Source organism: Juglans microcarpa x Juglans regia, chromosome 8S (assembly GCF_004785595.1).
Source record: "Juglans microcarpa x Juglans regia isolate MS1-56 chromosome 8S, Jm3101_v1.0, whole genome shotgun sequence".
In the NCBI taxonomy this organism is placed as follows: Eukaryota; Viridiplantae; Streptophyta; class Magnoliopsida; order Fagales; family Juglandaceae; genus Juglans; species Juglans microcarpa x Juglans regia.
The window spans coordinates 14,686,607-14,706,441 of NC_054609.1; the positions used below are offsets into that span (position 1 = coordinate 14,686,607).

The following is a 19,835-nucleotide window of genomic DNA, read 5'->3' on the forward strand; positions in this document are numbered from 1 at the left end:
GCTAAGGCCTTACTGGCAGATGTCGTTGGCCACTCATCGCAACCTTAAGTTGTCATCATGCTATTATGAGCCATTTCAAGTTCTCCACTAAGTTGGGAACGTTGATATCGTTTGGATCTCTCCAAAGAATCTCAAATCTACCCCACTTTTCATGTCGCTTGCCTCAAGAAGAAACTAGAAGCCAAGATTCAGCCTAACCCCTGAAGGACCCTAGATCCTAAACCAGACAATGTTCTTTAGCGGAGGTAGGAGTGGAAGTACTAGTTCAATGGAAGGGATCAACGACAGAAGACCCTACATGAGAGGATCTCTTGGTAATGAAGCGGTGATACCTGGATCTTGTGGGCAAGATCTTCTAAAGAATATGAGTGTGCTAGGTGCGGCAAAAAGTTAGGGTTGGTGTCATAAGGGAATTAGGGCAATGCATTATAATATATATGTAAGATGTTTTTTTTATTAATTGTTAGGGTCAATTTGGTCTTTATTTTCAGTAGTGGGTTATCTTGTTAGTTAGTGGTGGGTTGGGCTCCGTAGTATTGATTTAGTATCATTCAGCTATTATTTTGATCGTGGGTCATGTTGTCCATTTGAAACGTGTAGTTATTGAATCTGTATTTAACGTTATGCATTATCAGAATGAAATAAGTTTTCAGTTGTTTTTCAAATCAATCTTGGAGGGTGTGAGCTCCTCGAATTACCAAAGTATTCTAGCTATTATTTTCATTACAAAATTCCTCTACCCTAACATTGACATCTTCTGGCAACATGTGCAATAATACCACAACGAAAATAGAATTGCTGCAACCTCCCATATTGAAAATAAATCCACATAGATTTCCCTTGAATGATTACGATTCTCCCTTGTAGTAACTGACGAGTGACATCCAGAAGGATTTTGACCCTTAAATATTTGCCCCAACCAATGCCAAAATCATCATCATCTACTATTGGACATGACCAATCATCAAACCAATTTGTTCACTAACTTTTGTATTCATACAACCCAAAAGGAAGGTTGTGAAGTTAAACCAGAAAAAAAACACGTGAAATTCAACATCTAGTAGAGATACCAAGCCATCAAAATCTTCCACACTTTTTTACTCATTGTGGCCTGAACTACATTCTTGTTCATAATCTTATTAGAAAACAGTTTCCCTAATAGTCTCTGTCCCTTCTTCAGAGTATCTTGAATGTCCGAGTCAGGAATAATAATGCCACTCTTCTCCTTATCTCTTAGAGAGAGATTCCCACACAGATGAGATAAATATTCATACATCATAAACGAACTATAATCTTCTCATATTGAAATTGAATAACTTGCCTCTCCCACCACTTCATTTGAAGAGAGAGAACTTTTTATTTCTTTGGCCCATGTCGTATCTAATTAGATGGGCTCTCTTATTTCTTTGTATTTTTCCCTAATAATATCATTTTGTATGCTTGAATTATTTTTATCTTTTCAATATTTTTTAAATCTTACAATCTGTATCCAAACTCAAAAAATCTTGAAAATCTCTAATCAAATTTAAATTTGATTGTTAAATTATTATTATTATTATTATTATTATTATTATTACTATTACTATTGCTATTATTATTATTATTATTATTACTATTATTATTATTATTATTATTATATATCAATTTTAACAAAAATGTATATTTCAATGATGAAAAGGAGATTTTATTTTAAAGTGTATGAGAAGTTTTAGATTTACAAAAAAATATTTTGTAAAAATAAGGGGATACATGAAGAATGAGAGAAAATGAGAAATATGTAAATAGTAGTAAAATTGTTTGAGTTATGATATTTTATAGGATTTTGGGAAGGAGAGAGAAAATTGAATACAAATATTATAAAATTAAAATATTATTTGAATATAATTTTTTAATATAATTTTATTTTGAAATTTGAAAAAATTGAATTAATTGAATTAATTTTTTTATTTAAAATTTTGAAAAAGTTGTAATGATTAGTTTTAAAAAGTTATAATGATTAATTTAAAATTGTTTATATTTAAGGGTGGCTCTACAACCACTACTCTCAACTTCTGCTGGGAGCTACCATTAGTTATAAGATATCTTTTTCTTTTTTGCCTTTTCATATATGTGTTTTTTAACACTTTTAAATATTTTTTTAAAAAATAAAAAATATAATATTACTAAAATACACATCCTTAATCACTAAGTAAAAAAAAAAAATAGAGCCAGAGCTACTAGCGGTAGCCTCCAACGGGAATAGTATCATTTTCCCTTCTATTTAAATGATATTTAAAAAAAAAAGAGATGAAATGAGATGATTAGAGAAAAAAAATTATTTTGAAACATCCTATAGATTTATAAAATTTGTGATTTGATTTGAGATAGATTTATTTTATAAAGTTAAACAAATTTTTCAATATGACGTAACATCAAGTACATGAATTTATAAATTTACTTTATATATTTGTGGAAGAAAATAAATTAATTTAAAGATAACAGTGAAATAGTGCATGGATGGGAATACTCTCGTACTTATTCTGCGTAGAATCACGAGGTGGAGTCTGTCCTCTTGGCTTCATCGCACGGAGAATTGAACTTAAATTGTTTACATGTTTCCATTTTTCCTCCGCAGCCAAACCAAAAATTCTTTTGATTTTCGTTTACATTTTAGCTAAAATGAGTGAAGGCACCCACTCGGCCACTCGCAGTGAGGCGAACGCCAGCCCTAACCCTAACAACAAGCGCGGAAGCGATTCCGGAGATCATTCCGATGGCGGTGGCGTCGTAAAGAAGCCGAAAACCGACGCTTTTTTCGAGATCGAAGCGGATGCGGCGGAGGATAAGGGGTCCAGGCACACCATGGAAGATGCGTGGGTTGTGCTCTTGGATGCCACCGCCGGTTCTCCTGGAAAATTGAGGTCCTTCATTTTATTTCGTATGCTGTATTGATTTTCTTTCTGTAAGCACTCTCGTGCATTTCGTTCTTTTGCAAAACCTGGGCTTTATTGTCACGGAACTTGTTTTTTGTTGCGGGTAATTAACACAATTTTAATCTTTGTTGCTCTTATCAATTTGCATTTGCTCCTCTTTGAGCTATTATGGTGTTTGGAAAGAAACTTGTTAGTTATGTTATTGGTTTGTCTTTTCCTTGTTAGGTGTGCTCATTTTGCAATCTATGATGGACATGGCGGTCGGTTAGCTGCAGAGTACGTTCAAAAGCATTTACATGCAAATGTTCTTTCGGCTGGCTTACCACGTGAGTTGGTGTGTTAGCTTGGTCTAATTCCATACATTTCGTTTAGTGAGGCACTTTGTGTACTGTAGATAGACATTATTAACTGTTCCTGTTTATTTGAATTCATCGACTCATTGCGAATTGCTACTTCTGCTACTGTGCTGATGCTGAAAATGCGGCTTTTATATTCTCTTTTGACGTTTGATATGAAAAATCTTAATATGCACTTTTGTATTACCGTATTAGGTTAACATATAATCTACAAAACAATAAATTTTCTGATATGGGAGCACTATTTCACTTGTATAAAAAAATGGGAAAAGTATTTCATGATTTTCGTTCTTCTACTTGTTCAGCTGGCCTTCTGATTTCTTTGATCGACATGAATTATTAAAATATATGGCAGTAATACCATGCAATTTCATCCATGTGTTGTAATTAACATCCAAAAGATTAAAAAATAAAAGAAAAAGATTATGCAATTCACTTTTATGTTTGCATCTTTTAAGGAAGATGCCTTCTATGAAATGTATTGTCATTGAATTGAAGGCATTCGAAGTGAGAAGAGAGGGACGTGAGGTGCTTATCACAGAGAAAGGTTGGAAGGTTGTGAAAAGCTTGAGCTTGGGTTTAGACACTGTACGCTGGTTTTTGAGAACTCTGGAGGGATGTGCGAAAACTAGAAGCAAGGAGTTTTACTCTGTTCGCCATGAAGGAGGTAGAGCTTTTTTTTTTTGATACGTAATTTGACCAATTAATATTCATCTAAAAGGAGGTAGAGCTTTCATCGCACAACGGTGTTCAAACTCTCGTGGTGTTTACATGGCTTTGGTGGAGTACAGTGGGGGAGGCTGCCGCAATTTCATTTTTATCCTGGGGGACAGGGATGGAGCGGGGTGGAGAAATCTTGTGGTAGTGCTACAGGAGGAGGCAAAGAAGGGGGGAAAACTTTCGTTCCACCTCAGCCTTGGTCGTATAGGGAGGCTCTGGAGTCGTCTTGAGATGTGCGAAAACCAGAGAAATCAAACTTTCGAAAGTTAGACAACATTCCTCTTTTGGCAAGTAACCAGCACGATGAAGGAGTTGGTAGTGCATGGTTGGGGCAGAAAGTAGAAAGGGTATTAAAAAAACTAAACGATATGCAGTGGAGGATGAAGGAGATGTCTGACCAATTAGTTAAATTGAAACGTTGCATTGAAGGACTCTCTGTAGGGGAGTGGTGCACGTGCTCGGGCCTTGGCCCGTCTGAGGGAAAGAAAGTGGGAGAGGTCCAGTTTGGTGGGCCTATAGCCCAAGTCATGGGCGGGTCCAAAGGCAAGGCTAAGGTGGATAGTTGGGGAAGACGAAGCCGACGGGCTCTCCTAGCACAAGAAGATCCAGCACGATGAAGGCCCATCGGAGTACAGACCCGAGGCACCGTCGCCGGTGTAGACTCAAACAACCCCACCGAAGGCCTTGGAGGTGCCAATGGTAGTAGTGTCGTCGTCTGAAGCCGCATTGGGGCAAAGGGGAGTGGAGTTGTGTACCGTTGTAGACATTTATGGGCCTAATTTGGATAAAGAGAGGAGAAGACTTTGGGAGGAGTTGGCGGGCTTACATTGTCTATGGGACTTGCCATGGTGTGTGGGTGGAGATTTCAACCTCACTCGCTTCCCGAGTGAGAGATCAGGTAACTCTCGCATTTCTACAGATATGGAGGAGTTTTCTGAGTTTATGTTTGATTTGGACTTTATGGATCTTCCCCTTATTGGGGGTGAGTTCACATGGTCCAATAGCAGGGGATGGTCGAGACTTGACAGGTTTATTATTTCTCCTTCTTGGGAAGCTCACTTTCCGGAATTGAGGCAGAAGCGGTTGGCCTGGGTTTGTTCAGACCATTTCCCTATCTTGTTAGATTGTGGTGGAGTTCATAGGGGCTGCCAATATTTCAAGTTTGAAAATATGTGGTTAACAACGGAATGATTTGTTGAGAAAGTGCGTTCTTGGTGGTCTTCTTATCAGATCATGGGTACCCCTAGCTTCATTCTTTCAGGCAAGCTTAAAGCTTTAAAGCAAGACTTAAAGAGGTGGAACATGGAAGTCTTTGGCAGTATTGACAACTAGAAGACTACCCTTATGGAGGAGTTACAAGAGTCGGGGGGTAGGTATTGATGGGAGATACTTCCGAAGAGGTTCTGTTGAGGAAGAATGTGGTGGAGATTGAACTGGAGAGAGTGTTATTGATGGAGGAGACCTCATGGCGACAAAAATCTAGGGCTCTTTGGTTAAAAAAAGGAGATAAATATACAAAGTTCTTCCATAGAGTGGCTAACTCACATGGGCGCTACAACACTATTGAGACACTCAAGATAGGAAATCAAGTACTCTCTTCCCCTATTGAACTAGAGGATCATATTGTGAATTAGTATGAGAATTTGCTCACGGAACCGTCTTGTTGGAGGCCGAAGCTTGATTTGCCTTTTGAGTCAATTGACATACAAAGTGAGAAAGATCGTTTGAAGAGGAAGAGGTGTATAAGGTCATTAGCAGTATGGCTAAAAACAAGGCGCCTGGGCCGGATGGTTTTTCGATGGGTTTTTTTCGAACATTGTTGGGAGATTGTGAAAGGTGTTGTAATGCTGGTTTTTCTTGAATTCCATGCTTTTAAAAAAATTTGAGAAATGCCTTAATGCGACGTTCCTAGCTCTCATACCGAAGAAACATGGGGCGATGGAAGTGGAGGATTTCCGTCCTATAAGCTTGGTGAGTGGGGTTTACAAAATTATTTCAAAGGTTCTTGCTAATCGGTTAAGCATGGTGATGGAGCTTGATATGGAGAAAACATATGACCACGTAAATTGGATTTCCTCCTTTACTCTCTTGGGAGATGCGGTTTTGGTGACGGGTGGATTTCATGGATTCGTCATTGTATTACTATTGCTCGTTTTTCAGTGTTAGTTAATGGTACCCCTGCGGGCTTCTTTAATAGTTCGCGTGGACTAAGGCAAGAGGACCTTTTGTCTCCATTCCTTTTCGTTATTGTCATGGAGGCACTTGCCCGGATGGTGAAGGTTGCTGTTGAGGGTGGTTTCTTTACTGGATTTTCGGTGGGTAATGATACAAATGGCTCGATCATGATCTCACATCTTTTATTTGCAGATGATACACTCCTTTTTTGTGATGCGGAGTTGGGCCAAATCCAAGCTCTATGAGCACTTTTGTTATGCTTTGAAGCCGTGTCGGGGCTTAAGGTCAACCTTGGCAAATCTGAGATGGTGGCGGTAGGTGGGGTGCCTCAAATCAGCAACTTGGTAGCTCTCTTGGGGTGCAAAGTGTCTTGTCTGCCCATGAAATATTTGGTTCTCCCTTTGGGGGTGCCTTTCAAAGCAAGAGCTATTTGGGAAGGGGTTATTGAGAAAGTGGAGAAAAGGTTGGCTGGGTTATTGAAACGGTTGTATCTATTGAAGGGAGGGCGGATTACACTAATCACAAGCTCTTTATCTAATCTTCTAACCTATTTCCTATCTTTATTTTTGTTGCCTGTTGGGGTGGCTAATAGGATTGAGAAGTTATTTTGGGCTTTCTTGTGGGGTGATTTGGGGGAGGAAACAAGTTTCATCTTGTTAATTGGAATAAAGTTTGTTCCCCAATAGCAAGTGAAGGTTTGGGTGTGCGTAATTTGAGGACTTTTAACAAAGCGTTATTGGGGAAATGGTTATGGAGGTATCATTTGGAGGGTGAGTCTTTGTGGAAGGAAGTTGTTAACTCTGGGCATGGAGGTGCTTGGGGTGGTTGGTGCACTAGTTTAGTGAGGGGACGGTATGGCGTGGGTTTGTGGAGATATATTAGGGGGGGGGGGGGTTGGCAGTGTTTCGAAAACGACATCCATTATGTGGTTGGTCAAGATACTAGAATCAAGTTTTGGTAGGATGTTTGATGTGGTGAGCGCTCTTTGGAGAGGGCCTTCCTAGTGCTTTATAGCATTGCAGTTAATAGGGAGGCTACGGTGGCAGATGTGCTAGTGTTTGCTCATGGTACTTATCAATGGAACATTCTATTCACTCGGGATAATCATGATTGGGAGCTGTCTACCATTGCAGAATTTTTCAGCTTGCTACATTCCTTGGGAGAGACAATGGCACAGGTTGATAGAATACAATGGAGAACCAGTAGGAGCAAGAAGTTCACAGTGAAGGCATATTATAAAAGGCTGGCTTCACAAGGTAATGTGCCTTTCCCGTGGAAGAGCATTTGGAGGTCTCGTGTACCCTCCAAAGTAGCTTTCTTTGTGTGGACTGCAACCCTAGGGAATATTTTACCACGGACAACTTACGGAGGAGGGGCCTCATTGTGATAAATTGGTGTTATATGTGCAAAAAACACGGGGAATCAGTAGACTATCTTTTATTGCATTATGAGGTGACAAGAGAGCTGTGGGATGGGATATTTAGTAGAGTGAATGTTGCTTGGGTTATGCCGTCAAAGTTGGCTGATATGCTTGCCTGCTGGAAGGGTATTCAAGGCTGTCCCCAGGTGGCCGCAGTTTGGAAGATGATACCTTTATGCATTATGTGGTGTATTTGGATGGAGAGGAATGCGAGGTGCTTTGAAGATAGAGAGAGAACAATATCAGAGCTTCAGAATTTTTTTCTACACACTTTACTCCTATGGTTTTCAGCTGTTGTCCTTAATGGAAACAATGTGCATGATTTCTTATCTTTAATTTAGTTCTTTTAGAATGTATTTAGCCGTTTTCTTTTGTATACTCCCTGTGTACATGGGCTATGCCTATCTTTCATTCATATCAATGAAATTTACTTCTTACTTATATAAAAAAAAAAATGTTTGCATCTTAACAAATTCCTATTTCTAATTGACTGCGTACTGTTCTCATTGATTTATGCCCCCATTTTCTATTCTGTTGCAGTTAGATGTAAAAGCAGCCAAACGAGCTATAATTGATGGTAAGAAGTCATTTCATGTCTCTCTTGTTGATCTTATTATCAGTGTTATGAGATTTTCTTGTCTGTTGTTAATATGTATTTCTTTTCTCGATTAGGTTTTAGAAAAACTGATGAATCTCTTCTCCAAGAAAGTGCTACAGGTAAGATGATTTTTTAAGAGTTAAGCTCCTCAACATTACTTATCAAAAAAGAGTTAAGCTCCTCAACATTCTGTCTTTAAATAAATGACTCTATCTTTCTCTCCCTCTAGATTGGTGTCTCTCTTGTTTATGTCCAGTGTACTTGAGTTGTGCCTTTTGTGTTCTTTAATAAAGATTTATGCCCAAAAAAAAATAAAAAATTAATGATAATAAATGAACTATATCTTTAATGTATTATGTCATTTTTAGACTTTTGGAACACTTCGGCTAAAGCATACCTTTTATTTTTTTCCAGAAAAACAGTGGCCCAAGTTAGGATTTATGCTATAAGATTAAATTTGTTATACCTAGCTAAAGACAGTCACTGCTTCAACTGAATCTCTGAGTTGGAAGTTGGAAATGGTATTTAGAATAGAGTGGTAAGGGGCCTAGGTGGTACTTATGTTTCTGGTATCAATTATTGTCATAGAACCTTACAGATTTTTTGGATGGAGTGAAGTGTCTTAAATTTTTTCAAACATTAACTATAAAAAAATCAATCATTACATGAAAATAGTTGCTTATTATATCAATCAAATTTTACTAAATAATGCTTTTTAGACCACAATATTTTTTCTTTTGGCCTTCACTGCCATGGTCACTACAAGAGATGATATCATAGGCTGCACATGGATGAAGTCATTTGTCACTTCTCTCTCTGTGGCTAAAAGTTTTGGTATGCTTTACTTAAGAATTTATTCTTAAGGCTTGTGATCTAATCCCATTTTTATCAGCGGGATGGCAGGATGGTGCTACTGCAGTTTGTGTTTGGGTGCTAGGACAAACGGTGAGTTCTTAATTCTTTTCTTTCTAATAATATATTAAAACTATTAGAAGTAGGTGCTTAGCAAGTTTTCTTTCTTTATGTAAGATGTAATTGTTTGAATTTCTTGGGAAGAAACTTTGGTGTGTAAGGGCGTTGAGAAAAGTAGAAATCTTTGGGTGGACAGCTAGTCTTTGTAAAAGATTGACAATTGATTACCTGAGAAAAAAGAACTAGGAGTGTGGATAAATGTTGCATGCGAAAGAATTGTGGAAAGATGGTAGACTATCTCCTTTTCACATTGCGTTGTGGCAAGAGAATCTAGGTTGTTAACCCTGAGGGGTAGCTCAGCTGGTCCGGCTTTGGGTTTGCTCCCCAATGGTCACTAGTTCGAGTCCCCTTAGGACCAATGGTGGTTTACCTGGTCGTTAACTTCAGGGCCCCATGGGATTAGTTGAGGTGCGCGCAAGCTGGCCCGGACATCCACGATTATAAAAAAAAAAAGAAAAAAAAAAAGATAATCTAGGTTGTTAGCCTTAACCTTATTTGGATTTGCATTTGGGGATCCCTGCTTCTATGATAGAAGTGTTTGAAAGTTGTTAAGGGAAACTTGGTTTTCATGATAAATGTGTTTTGAGGAGCACTTTCTCTTTGTACTATGTGGACAATCTGGCGGATGAATAGAATAGCCAATCAGCCTATGTAGTTAGTCTTCTTTGTATGGACAGCTTATTGGGGAAGATCCTGACCATGGACAACGTATGGAAACACCGCATTACATTTATGGACTGGTGTTGCATGTGCAGAGAAAGTGGTGAAACAGTGGATCATTTGCTTCTATATTGTGAAGTTGTCTAGGGCCTGCGGGATGAGTTATTCAGAGGGGTTGGGTTAGCTTAGGTTATACTTAAGGTGGTTAATTTTATTGCAAGTTGGATATGTCCTCAAGGTATACCGCAGATTGCTGCAGTCTGAAAAATGATCCCAATTTGCCTATTATGGTGCATCTAGAAGGAAAGAAATGATCGATGTTTCGAAAACAGGGAACACTTGTTAGAGGAGTTTAGATCTTCTTCAATACATTATTCTTATGCAATAGCTATTGATTGTAATGCGCCTAATTTTCACGATTTTCTTGCATCTCTTTCTTCTTCCTAATTAGGTGTTTCCTCTTGTATATGTCCTGTGTACTTAGACTATATTAATAAAATTTTTACCTACTCTTTTATTAATAAAATTTTTACTTATAAAAAAAACTACCACCCCTTTTTCGCTTGCAACCGAAACCTTTGAAACTGTCAATTTGCACCCAAACTTCTACTTTTTGGCAATTTTCACCGTAGATCTCAATTTGGCCATAAAAAATTGTGCCATGTTCTATTATTCATCACTCTTAACATTCATATCTAAACTCTTTTGATAAGTAAGGTAAACTGGGTTAATATACAATATATCCATCTAATTGGTAAAAAGAAAAAGTGCCAGAAATTCATGAAAGGTAGATAGAAGACTCTACACTATTGTGGAGCATTGTCCATGTAAAGCCCCAAGGGATGGTCCAAGTCACATCTGGGCTTAGTTCATAAGGACTAGTTAATGGTACAATTGGAGTCCCATTGGAATAATTATAAAGAGTAAGATGGGGTTTGGATAGTGAGATGATATGAGATAGTTTTAGATGAAAGTTGAAAGTTGAATAAAATATTGTTAGAATATTTTTTTTAATATTATTATTGTTTTGAAATTTGAAAAAGTTGAATTATTTATTGTATTTTATGTGAGAATTTGTGAAAATTGTAATGATGAGATGAGATGAGATGAATTGAGATGGTTTTGGTATCCAAACTGAGTCTAAGAAATTCTCTCTTCCAAACAATGTGAGATTCCATACACCACCTATACTCACCATTTAATATGGGAATTACAATCTAATGATACGAAGCATTAAGAAAGGATGACATGAGCTCAAATATATTTTTTGCAATCTTTGACAGTATGCTCATTTCTTTCGCTCTAAATACATTGCAACAAATAGGCTGGTATCATCTTCCACTACCGTGCATACTAATGACTCATGAAGTTTCCTTTACAAGATAAACTTAGGCCTTGATTGTTTTCGCAGATGAGATGAGATGAGTTGAGATTAAAGTTAAAAGTTGAATAAAATATTGTTAGAATATATTTTTTTAATATTATTTTTGTTTTGGGATTTGAAAAAATTGAATTGTTTATTTTATTTTGTGTAAGAATTTGAAAAAGTTGTAATGATTAGATGATATGAGATGAGTTGAGAGGAGTTGTGAAAACAAACGAGGCCTTAAGGATATCATATGCCAAAAAGTGAGAGTTTGAGGTGCAAATTGATGGGTTTTGTAGTTTAGGATGGAAGTTGAAAAAATGTTTGATCGTTAAGAGGTGCAAAATGCATGTTGGCCCTTTAATTTTTATACAATTTTTATTACTTAAGAAAAATATGCCTCTATAAATTCAAAGCTCTAAAGTATCATTTATTTATTTTTATTGGTAAACAAGATTTTATTGATCAAAAGAATAGGCAAAAGTCCAAGTATACGGGACATATACAAGAGCAATGCCTATGCGTGCTTAATTTAGAGATAGGAATTTATGAAATGACAAGCCATGAAAATCAATTACAATCGACCAATGGAATAAAGTATTGAAAAATTGACTTCTAAGCTCCTCCGTTGACCGCGCTTGATCTTCAAAACTTATTTCGTTCCTCCCTCCAAATTCAATTATCTATTTTCACTTCGAATGAAGATTTTTTTACTGAATATAAAGCATTGTAGTCTAGGAAAAGGGTTTTATCAAATCCAACCATTTACAAGCTCCTACAGAAGGAACCAGGTAAAAAAAAAATAGTGTTACTTTGTTCTAGTACAATACAAAGAATAGTGCTCAATCTATATTAATTTGGTTGTTTCTTTAAGTTTAAATTAAGATATGAATATGAGAGGTGTAGCAAATAGAGGGACTAGGGATCATGAACAACTAGTAGAGACATTATCTAAAGCCAAAGTTTTTGTGATTGTTTTTTTTTTTTTTTTCCTTGATAATTAAGAACATATTTTGTTGATATTGAAATAGGCATAACTCAAGTACACATGAAGTATACATGAGCCACATTTTCTGATGGGCTTTCTAATGGGCCACATTTTCTCTCTCCAGGCCATGGCTTTGGGGCATCATGATGATAAAGGAGAGATGTTTAATGGGCCATATTGCGAAAAACTTCTCGGCTAAAACCGAGACTAGCTACTTTTAACACTCATGGAAGTTGAATGAGAGTTCACTTTCGCTCATTTCATGAGTTAAACCAGACTAGTTACTTCCCTCTCTCTCTCTCTCTCTCTCTCTCTCTACACACACATATTTATCTATTGATCAATCATAATTGGTGTTTGGGGGGGGGGGGGGGGTCTTAAAATCATTATGTCCCAGGCGACGTTGATGAAGGCAATATAAAAGGCCTGGTAAATGAACTGTGTACTGGACCTACTGGTTTATGATCCATGCTAGTATTTTATGCTGCTTTCTTAGATGTCCTGCAAGCCTAGCTTGTTTTTGGCACATTTTGAGGACAGTAGCAGATAAATTCCCATGGCTTCTTGGAAATGTGATAAGCTCTCAATACTAGGGTGGTTTCTGCTTTGGATTATGCATTGTGCTGTTTCCTCTAGTTTATGCCATTGAAATTTTAATTGGTACTCATGGACATTTTCTAGGTTTTTCTTGCTAATGTTGGGGATGCAAAAGCAGTGGTAGCACGATCATCTACTGTTGATGGATTGCAGAATCATTCAGATGGAGTAAGTTCACTGAAGGCCATTGTTTTGACTAGGGAACACAAAGCCATCTATCCACTGGAGCGTGCTCGCATTCAAAAGGTGAGGACTGCATGTATATGAATGCGTATATGGTTATTACCAGAAACCAGCATTAAAACACAGGCTACTCAGAAACAAACAGTAGAACGTATGGTTAGCAGTGAAGTTGAGCAATAGTCACAGGGTCAGTTGCAAAAATGCTTTTGCATCCCCTTGTAAACAGAATTTTAAAGATTTCTGACATCAAAATATTTTCATTTTTCTGTTTTTCCCTTTGTTTTCCTTTTACTTTCCAAGTGAATATTTATATATAATAATGACATCAGGTAATTGTAAAGTTATGAGATTTTTGGATAATTTGGTTGAATGTCATTGATATTTGAATATAATGAAATTAGGTTGAAAAGCTTCAAGTGGGAGATAAATGCACAAAGTTCTATAGTTCCATTAACTCATCTGTATGGTGTAGTTTCGTCTGATCCTTTGGTGATTAGTAATTACATTATAAATTTTATCAGAGTTTATATACAGAACAATTCACTTGGAGACTCAAGTTGGATCAACTTTCGTTTGCTTCTTTTGAGGAGGCTGATGCTTGGTGGTTGGAAAGACCCTTTGAGAAGAGCAAGTTGTGGGGTGTTTGAAAGCCCTAAGCGGTGACAAGGCTAGGTTTGTATGGTTATTCCTTGGATTTCTTCCAAGCATGTTGGGATGATGTGAAGGAACATGTTATGAAGGTGCTGGTGAGCTGCCTTTAAAAGGCAATTTTGAGAAAAGCCTTGGTGCTACTTTCATTGCCCTTATCCCAAAGAAGCTAGGGCAATGCAAATTAAGGGTTTCTGGCCCATTAGCCTAGGGGTGGTGTCAGCAAAATTTTGGCCAAAGTCCTTGCAAATAGAATGAAGTTGCTATTGTCAGAAAGTTCTTGTCTTGACCTTATAACCAATGAATGGAAAAAAATGTCTTGATTTTCCACTAAGATCAGGAGATCCAGGAGGGTTGTGTAAATTGGTCATTTAAAAAGCTGATGATCATGCAAACTGTGGTTTTTAGATCCATTTGCCAAGAATGTGCCACTGGGGAAAAATGGTAACTGGATGCCCAGTGTATCTCCTTAGTGCATTTTTTGGTATTGGCGAATGATACTACCATGGGATTCTTCAGTAGTACGCGAGGATTGCCTTATTCCTTTACTCAATTATGAGTTCTGATAACTAGGCTCTTGAATGTTAGAAGAATATGTTATGGTGGAAGTACAAATATTCTTGCCTAATTTCTACTCTAATATCCAGTGCATGTAGATGGTAAGTTTATTTATTTATTTGTTGGTAAACAATAAGTTTTTTTAATAGTTTTAGTAGGGCGGCTCAAGACTGGGAAGTTGGTAGTTTTGAGGAGTTCTTCCAACTTTTGTATTCTGTGAGACCGAGCATCCAAGGAAATGACAAGTTGTGGTGGGTACCGGCAGGTAAAGGCACATTCTCGGTTCAATTGTTCTATAAGTCTCTCACACAGATGCAAAATACTCAGTTTCTGTGGAAGAGGATTTGGTGTAATAAGGTGCCTCCCAAAGCGACTTTGCATGGACAACTTCACTGGGAAAGATCTTGACGACAGATAATTTGCGAATACGTGGGGTGATCATAATAGACTGGTGCTGTATGTGCAAGAAGAGTGTTAAACTGTGATCATCTTCTACTGCATTGTGATGTTGCTAGAGCGTTATGAGTTGAGGTGTTCAGTAGATTAGAGTTAGCGTGGGTTATGCCCGCCACAATGGAGGCGCTCTTGGCTTGTTAGACAAATCTAGGAGGTATTCCACAAATCAAAGTTGTGTGGAAGATGGTTCATATTTGTATTCTATGGTGCTTATGGCAGGAGTGAAATGACAAGACGTTTGAAGACAAGGAGATATCTTTTGAGGATCTTAGATCCTTTTTTGTTAGAATGTTATTCCTATGGGCCATAGCTATAGATTTTAATGGTTTAGACTTGCATGATTTTCTTGTTTCCTTTTCTTCATCCTAGATAGGTTTTCCTCTTGTATACCATCTTGTGTACTTGGGCTATGCCTATTCTATTAATACAACCGTTTACTTATCAAAAAAAGAAAAAAAAAAAAGAAAAAGAAAAAAAAATAGGCATAGCCCAAGTACACAGGATATTCTTTATATCCATGTTCATACCTTTAGAGTGATGCATCATATTCATTCCTTTGCTTCTATCATATGGTAAATATTACTTATCAAAAAAAATTATATGGTAAATATGAAAAATTGAGTTGAAAGGATCAACCAAAAGTTCATGGTGGACAAGATAGTGATCCTCAGCTCAACATTCCCCATGATAATATGGTATTCTAGAGAAGATTGATTCCACTGTATGATTAACTAGGTCTGAATCTACTTTGAATGCATATTTCTGGTCTTTTGATATCAAGTATGCTTGGATACCCAGGCTGGTGGTACAATAAGTTCAAATGGACGACTACAGGGGCGCTTGGAAGTTTCTCGGGCCTTTGGAGATCGGCAGTTCAAAAAGGTTTTTAATTTCTCTTTTTTCAGACAATTTATTTTGTGGTTTCATGTTTGCTTAGGTTGTATCTTATCCCAGTAGAATTTGGGCTTCGAAGATTGCGAGTGGGCAATGAATAAGCTTAAAGTTTTTTTTCTTTAACACTTTGTTCCTCTAGGATGTTGTGATGGACTTTAATGGGCTGTGTGCCCATGATTTTCTTGTATCTGTTGCAAATCTTAGTTAGGCGTCTCTCTTGCATATGTCCAGTGTACATGGGTTATGCCCATTGTTTTCATCAAGAAAATTCTTGATTAGTTAGCAAAACAAGAATCTGGGCTTAGCTTTGTCTTGATAAATGCTTAATATCTATATATGTCGATTCTCTTCCTTTTTTCTTCGTCAAATGTTTCTAAGACATCTTTAAATGAAAAATGAATATATGTCAACATCACCTTCGCCCTATTCCCCCACCTGCCCCAACTGCCACATGGGCCTTATATGGTCATGTTTTGCACACATTTAAGGGATCTGACTTGTATGCTTGGGTGAAGCAGTACTTTGTATTAAACTATATAGTGCCCTGGATTGAGTATTGAAAGGTGGTGAATGAAATCCCACATTGCTTGGGAGGGAGAAGTTTTTGCTCTTTATAATGATCCTAATGGGCTCTAATTGTCACTTTGTCTCGTCTTTTTAGACAATGAGCGTAGATATGGCTTGAGTTTTCCTCAGGTTGTTACGAATGAGAATGTATATATTTTTTCTAAATAGATTGTAATGTTTTGACCCGCACCTAGATTGAGTGAAAACTTGCGGTGGAAAGAAACTCTTGAAAGATTGAAGGAAGCATCAAATGTCTTGAAGCTTAAAGCAACACATCCATTTTGCTTTCAACATCCACCATGAATTGAAATATTCTTAATAAGATCTATGGCTTATAGACTGTGCACTTACAAATATCAAGTTCTAGACAACAATGGAGTTACCGATGGTCAACAAAAGGAGAGCAATTTTTAACCTCGGTAATTTATTAGAGTGGACTTTTTTTCCTTTAATTCTTTGTAGGGGTTGGAACAGTTAATTGTCTACCCAATATAGTCTCTTGGTATTGTTTGATGACACAGAGGAAAAGAGTCAACAGAAAGGAGAGATCAATTAGATGCCAAGTAGAAAGAAATAGATATTTCACATAACAATAAAAAAATGAAAAAACTTATCTGTGTTCTAGAATCTTTGCAATGATTTTGGTTGATTTTTTTCCAAGTTTTTGTATGGATTGGAACACTTCATTCTGTGACCCTATCTAGTGTACCTTTATATATATTTCGATCCCCCAAATGCACCCCATCCAGAAACATGCATTGTGTGAGCTCCTGCCTATTTGAGTCCACCTCTCGTATCTCTCTCTACCCCTCTCTATTGGTTAAACTATTTTGAAGCCGCCTAAAGATAAAACAATTTATAATGAATTGATTCTTGGAAACTTCATGAGTGGCAGGTGGGTGTTGTTGCAACTCCAGATTTTCACTCTTTTGACCTTACAGACAGAGAGCACTTCATCATTCTTGGTTGTGATGGCCTCTGGGGGGTATGTGTTTGATATATTGTGTGTTCATCTTAACATGGACACCTACAGGATGTTATAGAATATTATTTTCACTTTTATAGCTGGATCGGCTTGTTTGGATTCTACTGGTATTGCACGAAATGTAATTCCATTTTTTTTTTTATAGGTATTTGGACCAGGTGATGCTGTTGATTTTGTTCATAAATTATTGAAGGTAAGAATACACCTTTTACTTTCTTTTTGATCATTCGTTACTGTTAGTAAAAGAGCATCTTGGAGTCATCAGGGAAGTAGAAATAGTCTTATAGTGCAAATGGTTCCTTCCGTTTTGTTTGACTTGTTTTTCTCTAGAAGTGGTTTAATATATGGCACACTAGGTTCTATTTAGATCTTTTTTAGGTTGTATTTCTCTATCTTCATGTCTATATCCACTCTCTCCTTATTACACAATTGATCTGCTATATCATGGGGAGTATGGGTTAATTCAATCTGCGATAGAGATAGAAGCACCTATGCATTTTATCTTTTGGGAAGTCCTCGACTGAGTTTCATCATAGGCTTCTCTCTCTCTCTCTCTCTCTCTCGCTCTCTCTCTGTCTGTGTGAAATCATTCACTGTCAGAATCACTGAAAGTGCTCGGCTTGTCACATAACTACTGTTCCATCTGTAAAACTATCCATAACATGAAAAATCTCCCATCATTTTAGTGACCCCATGTTAACATAGAGTTTATTTGGCGAGCCATATACTATTATATCAATAGTGGTATAAGGCACAATTGTCTGTATCATCCCACAAAGCCAGAGACACATTTATATTTGTTTCCCTTGGTGGGGGGTTACCCTATGCTGTTTCATCTGTATAATCGATTTTTTTTTTTTTGTAAGTTCCACCTCGTGCTGTTATTATGTCAAATTGGTTATTTAGAAGGCTAACTTAGTGCTTAACAGGAGGGGTTACCTGTCACTGCTGTGAGCCGCCGTCTTGTAAAGGAAGCTGTTCGCGAGAGGCACTGTAAAGACAATTGCAGTGCAATTGTAGTTGTTTTCAGGCGCAAGTAATTTCATGGGCATCAACTTTGTTCCAGAAGAAATATCCTCTGCTACTGGATATTAATTGCATTGAGGTGTTGTTTCTTCAATTGTGTAAAGCTCCTGGGATGTTGCTTGTGTATCGTCTGTTGTTAAATATCTCAATGGTTGCTCGGTTTTGCATGCTAAGTTGGTAGAAATTGACTTTGGATGCCATTTTATGAACTGGACACCTGACTGTTCAAAAGGTTTGAAATAGGTGGCGGTGTAATAACAGTTTAGAATTCTTTTACCCCTTTGGCTGGCGTGTTGGACTGTGTATCAATCACTGGGTAGTTTGTAGTATCCTTAATGCCAGATCTACTTGTACTGTTCTTTTTGTGCTGTGCTCCCCAAGTATGGAAGCTCCTACACCACTTGCATCGTCAAGTGGGCTGCTTTTGCTTGTTCAACTATTCGTGTTAGATTACTAAAGCTTATTGCATGCAGCATGCTTGTACATCCAGGGATCTTCTCGTGTGAACCTGACTTAAGTGGTTCTACAGAGTCGCAAGATTTATTTCAGAAGTACACGCCACCAAAGAGACTGCATGGAGACAGCCCCCATTATGGGGGTAAAGAACATTAAAAAAGTCAGCATCTTCTTGGTAAATTCCCACCCACAAGAACTACACCATCTGTTAGAAAATGAGATCTATGAATTCTGATGGTAAAAATAAGTATGTCACAACCATATGAAAGAATTTTCCCTTTCCTTTCAATTATTTGTGGTAGAAATTCACGATTGACTTGTTATATAATAACGTCTCGTACAATTTTCCATTAATTTTTTAAAGAAAGATTGAAGAAATTACCTAATTCCAAACATTTTTTTTTGTAAAAGTTTAGTATCAATTTTGAAACCTATACCTCAACGTATAAAAATGTGAAATAGCAATTAACGATTTAAGATTAAACCAAAACTTTAATCGGAAATAGCGAAAGTAACAGAATGTAGGAGATAATTCATTCGATATGAACTGGGATTCAATGTACAACTTTCGATATTAGCCGTCATGAGGAAAGACAGGAATAGACTGTGAATAGGAAGCCTTGTCAGAACATAATTAATACGAATAAAAACCCTTACAGAATACAGTCAGTCACAAACTACACTAATTAGATTCTTTTACATCGCGAATTAACTTATTCGAATCACATTCTCAATATTCAACAAAATATTGTAAACCAAGTCACTATTCCCAGTCATGATAGCAATATGCTTATATACACGCACGCACGCAAAGAAGTACTATATTTTGTACTTGGCTTAATATGATATATATATATTTGATAAGTAATAGTATCATATATATACATATATATATATATATATTAATGGGAGTAACTAAATACACTGGACGTATACAAAAAAAACACCTAGCCTATACAAGAAAGCCCCTAATGACCCAAAAGCCTATAAAAACCTACTCAAAATACACAAAGTCCGAATTGAAAAAACAATCGATACACCTCCCCGACCCCATCTCCTAGATTCCGTGAAAATAATCCTCTACCCAAACATCCCACTACGAGAACGTCTTCACAAAGCCCTCCCACGACTTGAGCTAGCTCCCTTAGTATTGTAGTTGATTGTCCAAGTACTTTACTTTAACAATAAAAGTATTTTACAATCTAATTTACCACATAAATCACGTTAGTTTATAGATTTACGTTTGTGAAATCTTTTTGTAGCTAAAATATATATATATATATATATATATATATATG

At 37.0% G+C, this 19,835-nt stretch overlaps 1 protein-coding gene across 1 annotated transcript; it reads left to right on the forward strand.

Annotated features, from left to right (window-relative positions):
* Positions 1-2,522: 2,522 nt before the first annotated feature.
* LOC121244593 (probable protein phosphatase 2C 8) lies at positions 2,523-18,566 on the forward strand. The gene is made up of 10 exons (XM_041142734.1): positions 2,523-2,900; positions 3,138-3,246; positions 8,124-8,160; positions 8,256-8,300; positions 9,074-9,126; positions 12,849-13,010; positions 15,408-15,491; positions 16,966-17,055; positions 17,201-17,248; positions 17,985-18,566. Exons 1-10 carry the CDS (start codon positions 2,659-2,661, stop codon positions 18,093-18,095), a joined length of 981 nt encoding a protein of 326 aa, XP_040998668.1. The 5' UTR covers positions 2,523-2,658; the 3' UTR covers positions 18,096-18,566.
* The last annotated feature ends 1,269 nt before the right edge of the window (positions 18,567-19,835 follow it).

Excerpts from the sequence above, each read along its gene's own strand:
- LOC121244593 (XM_041142734.1), top strand. The coding sequence starts at position 2,659 with ATGAGTGAAGGCACCCACTCGGCCACTCGCAGTGAGGCGAACGCCAGC. Across the intron at positions 2,901-3,137 it reads GGTTCTCCTGGAAAATTGAG|GTGTGCTCATTTTGCAATCT; the intron begins GTCCTTCATTTT and ends TTTCCTTGTTAG. Across the intron at positions 9,127-12,848 it reads TTTGGGTGCTAGGACAAACG|GTTTTTCTTGCTAATGTTGG; the intron begins GTGAGTTCTTAA and ends GACATTTTCTAG.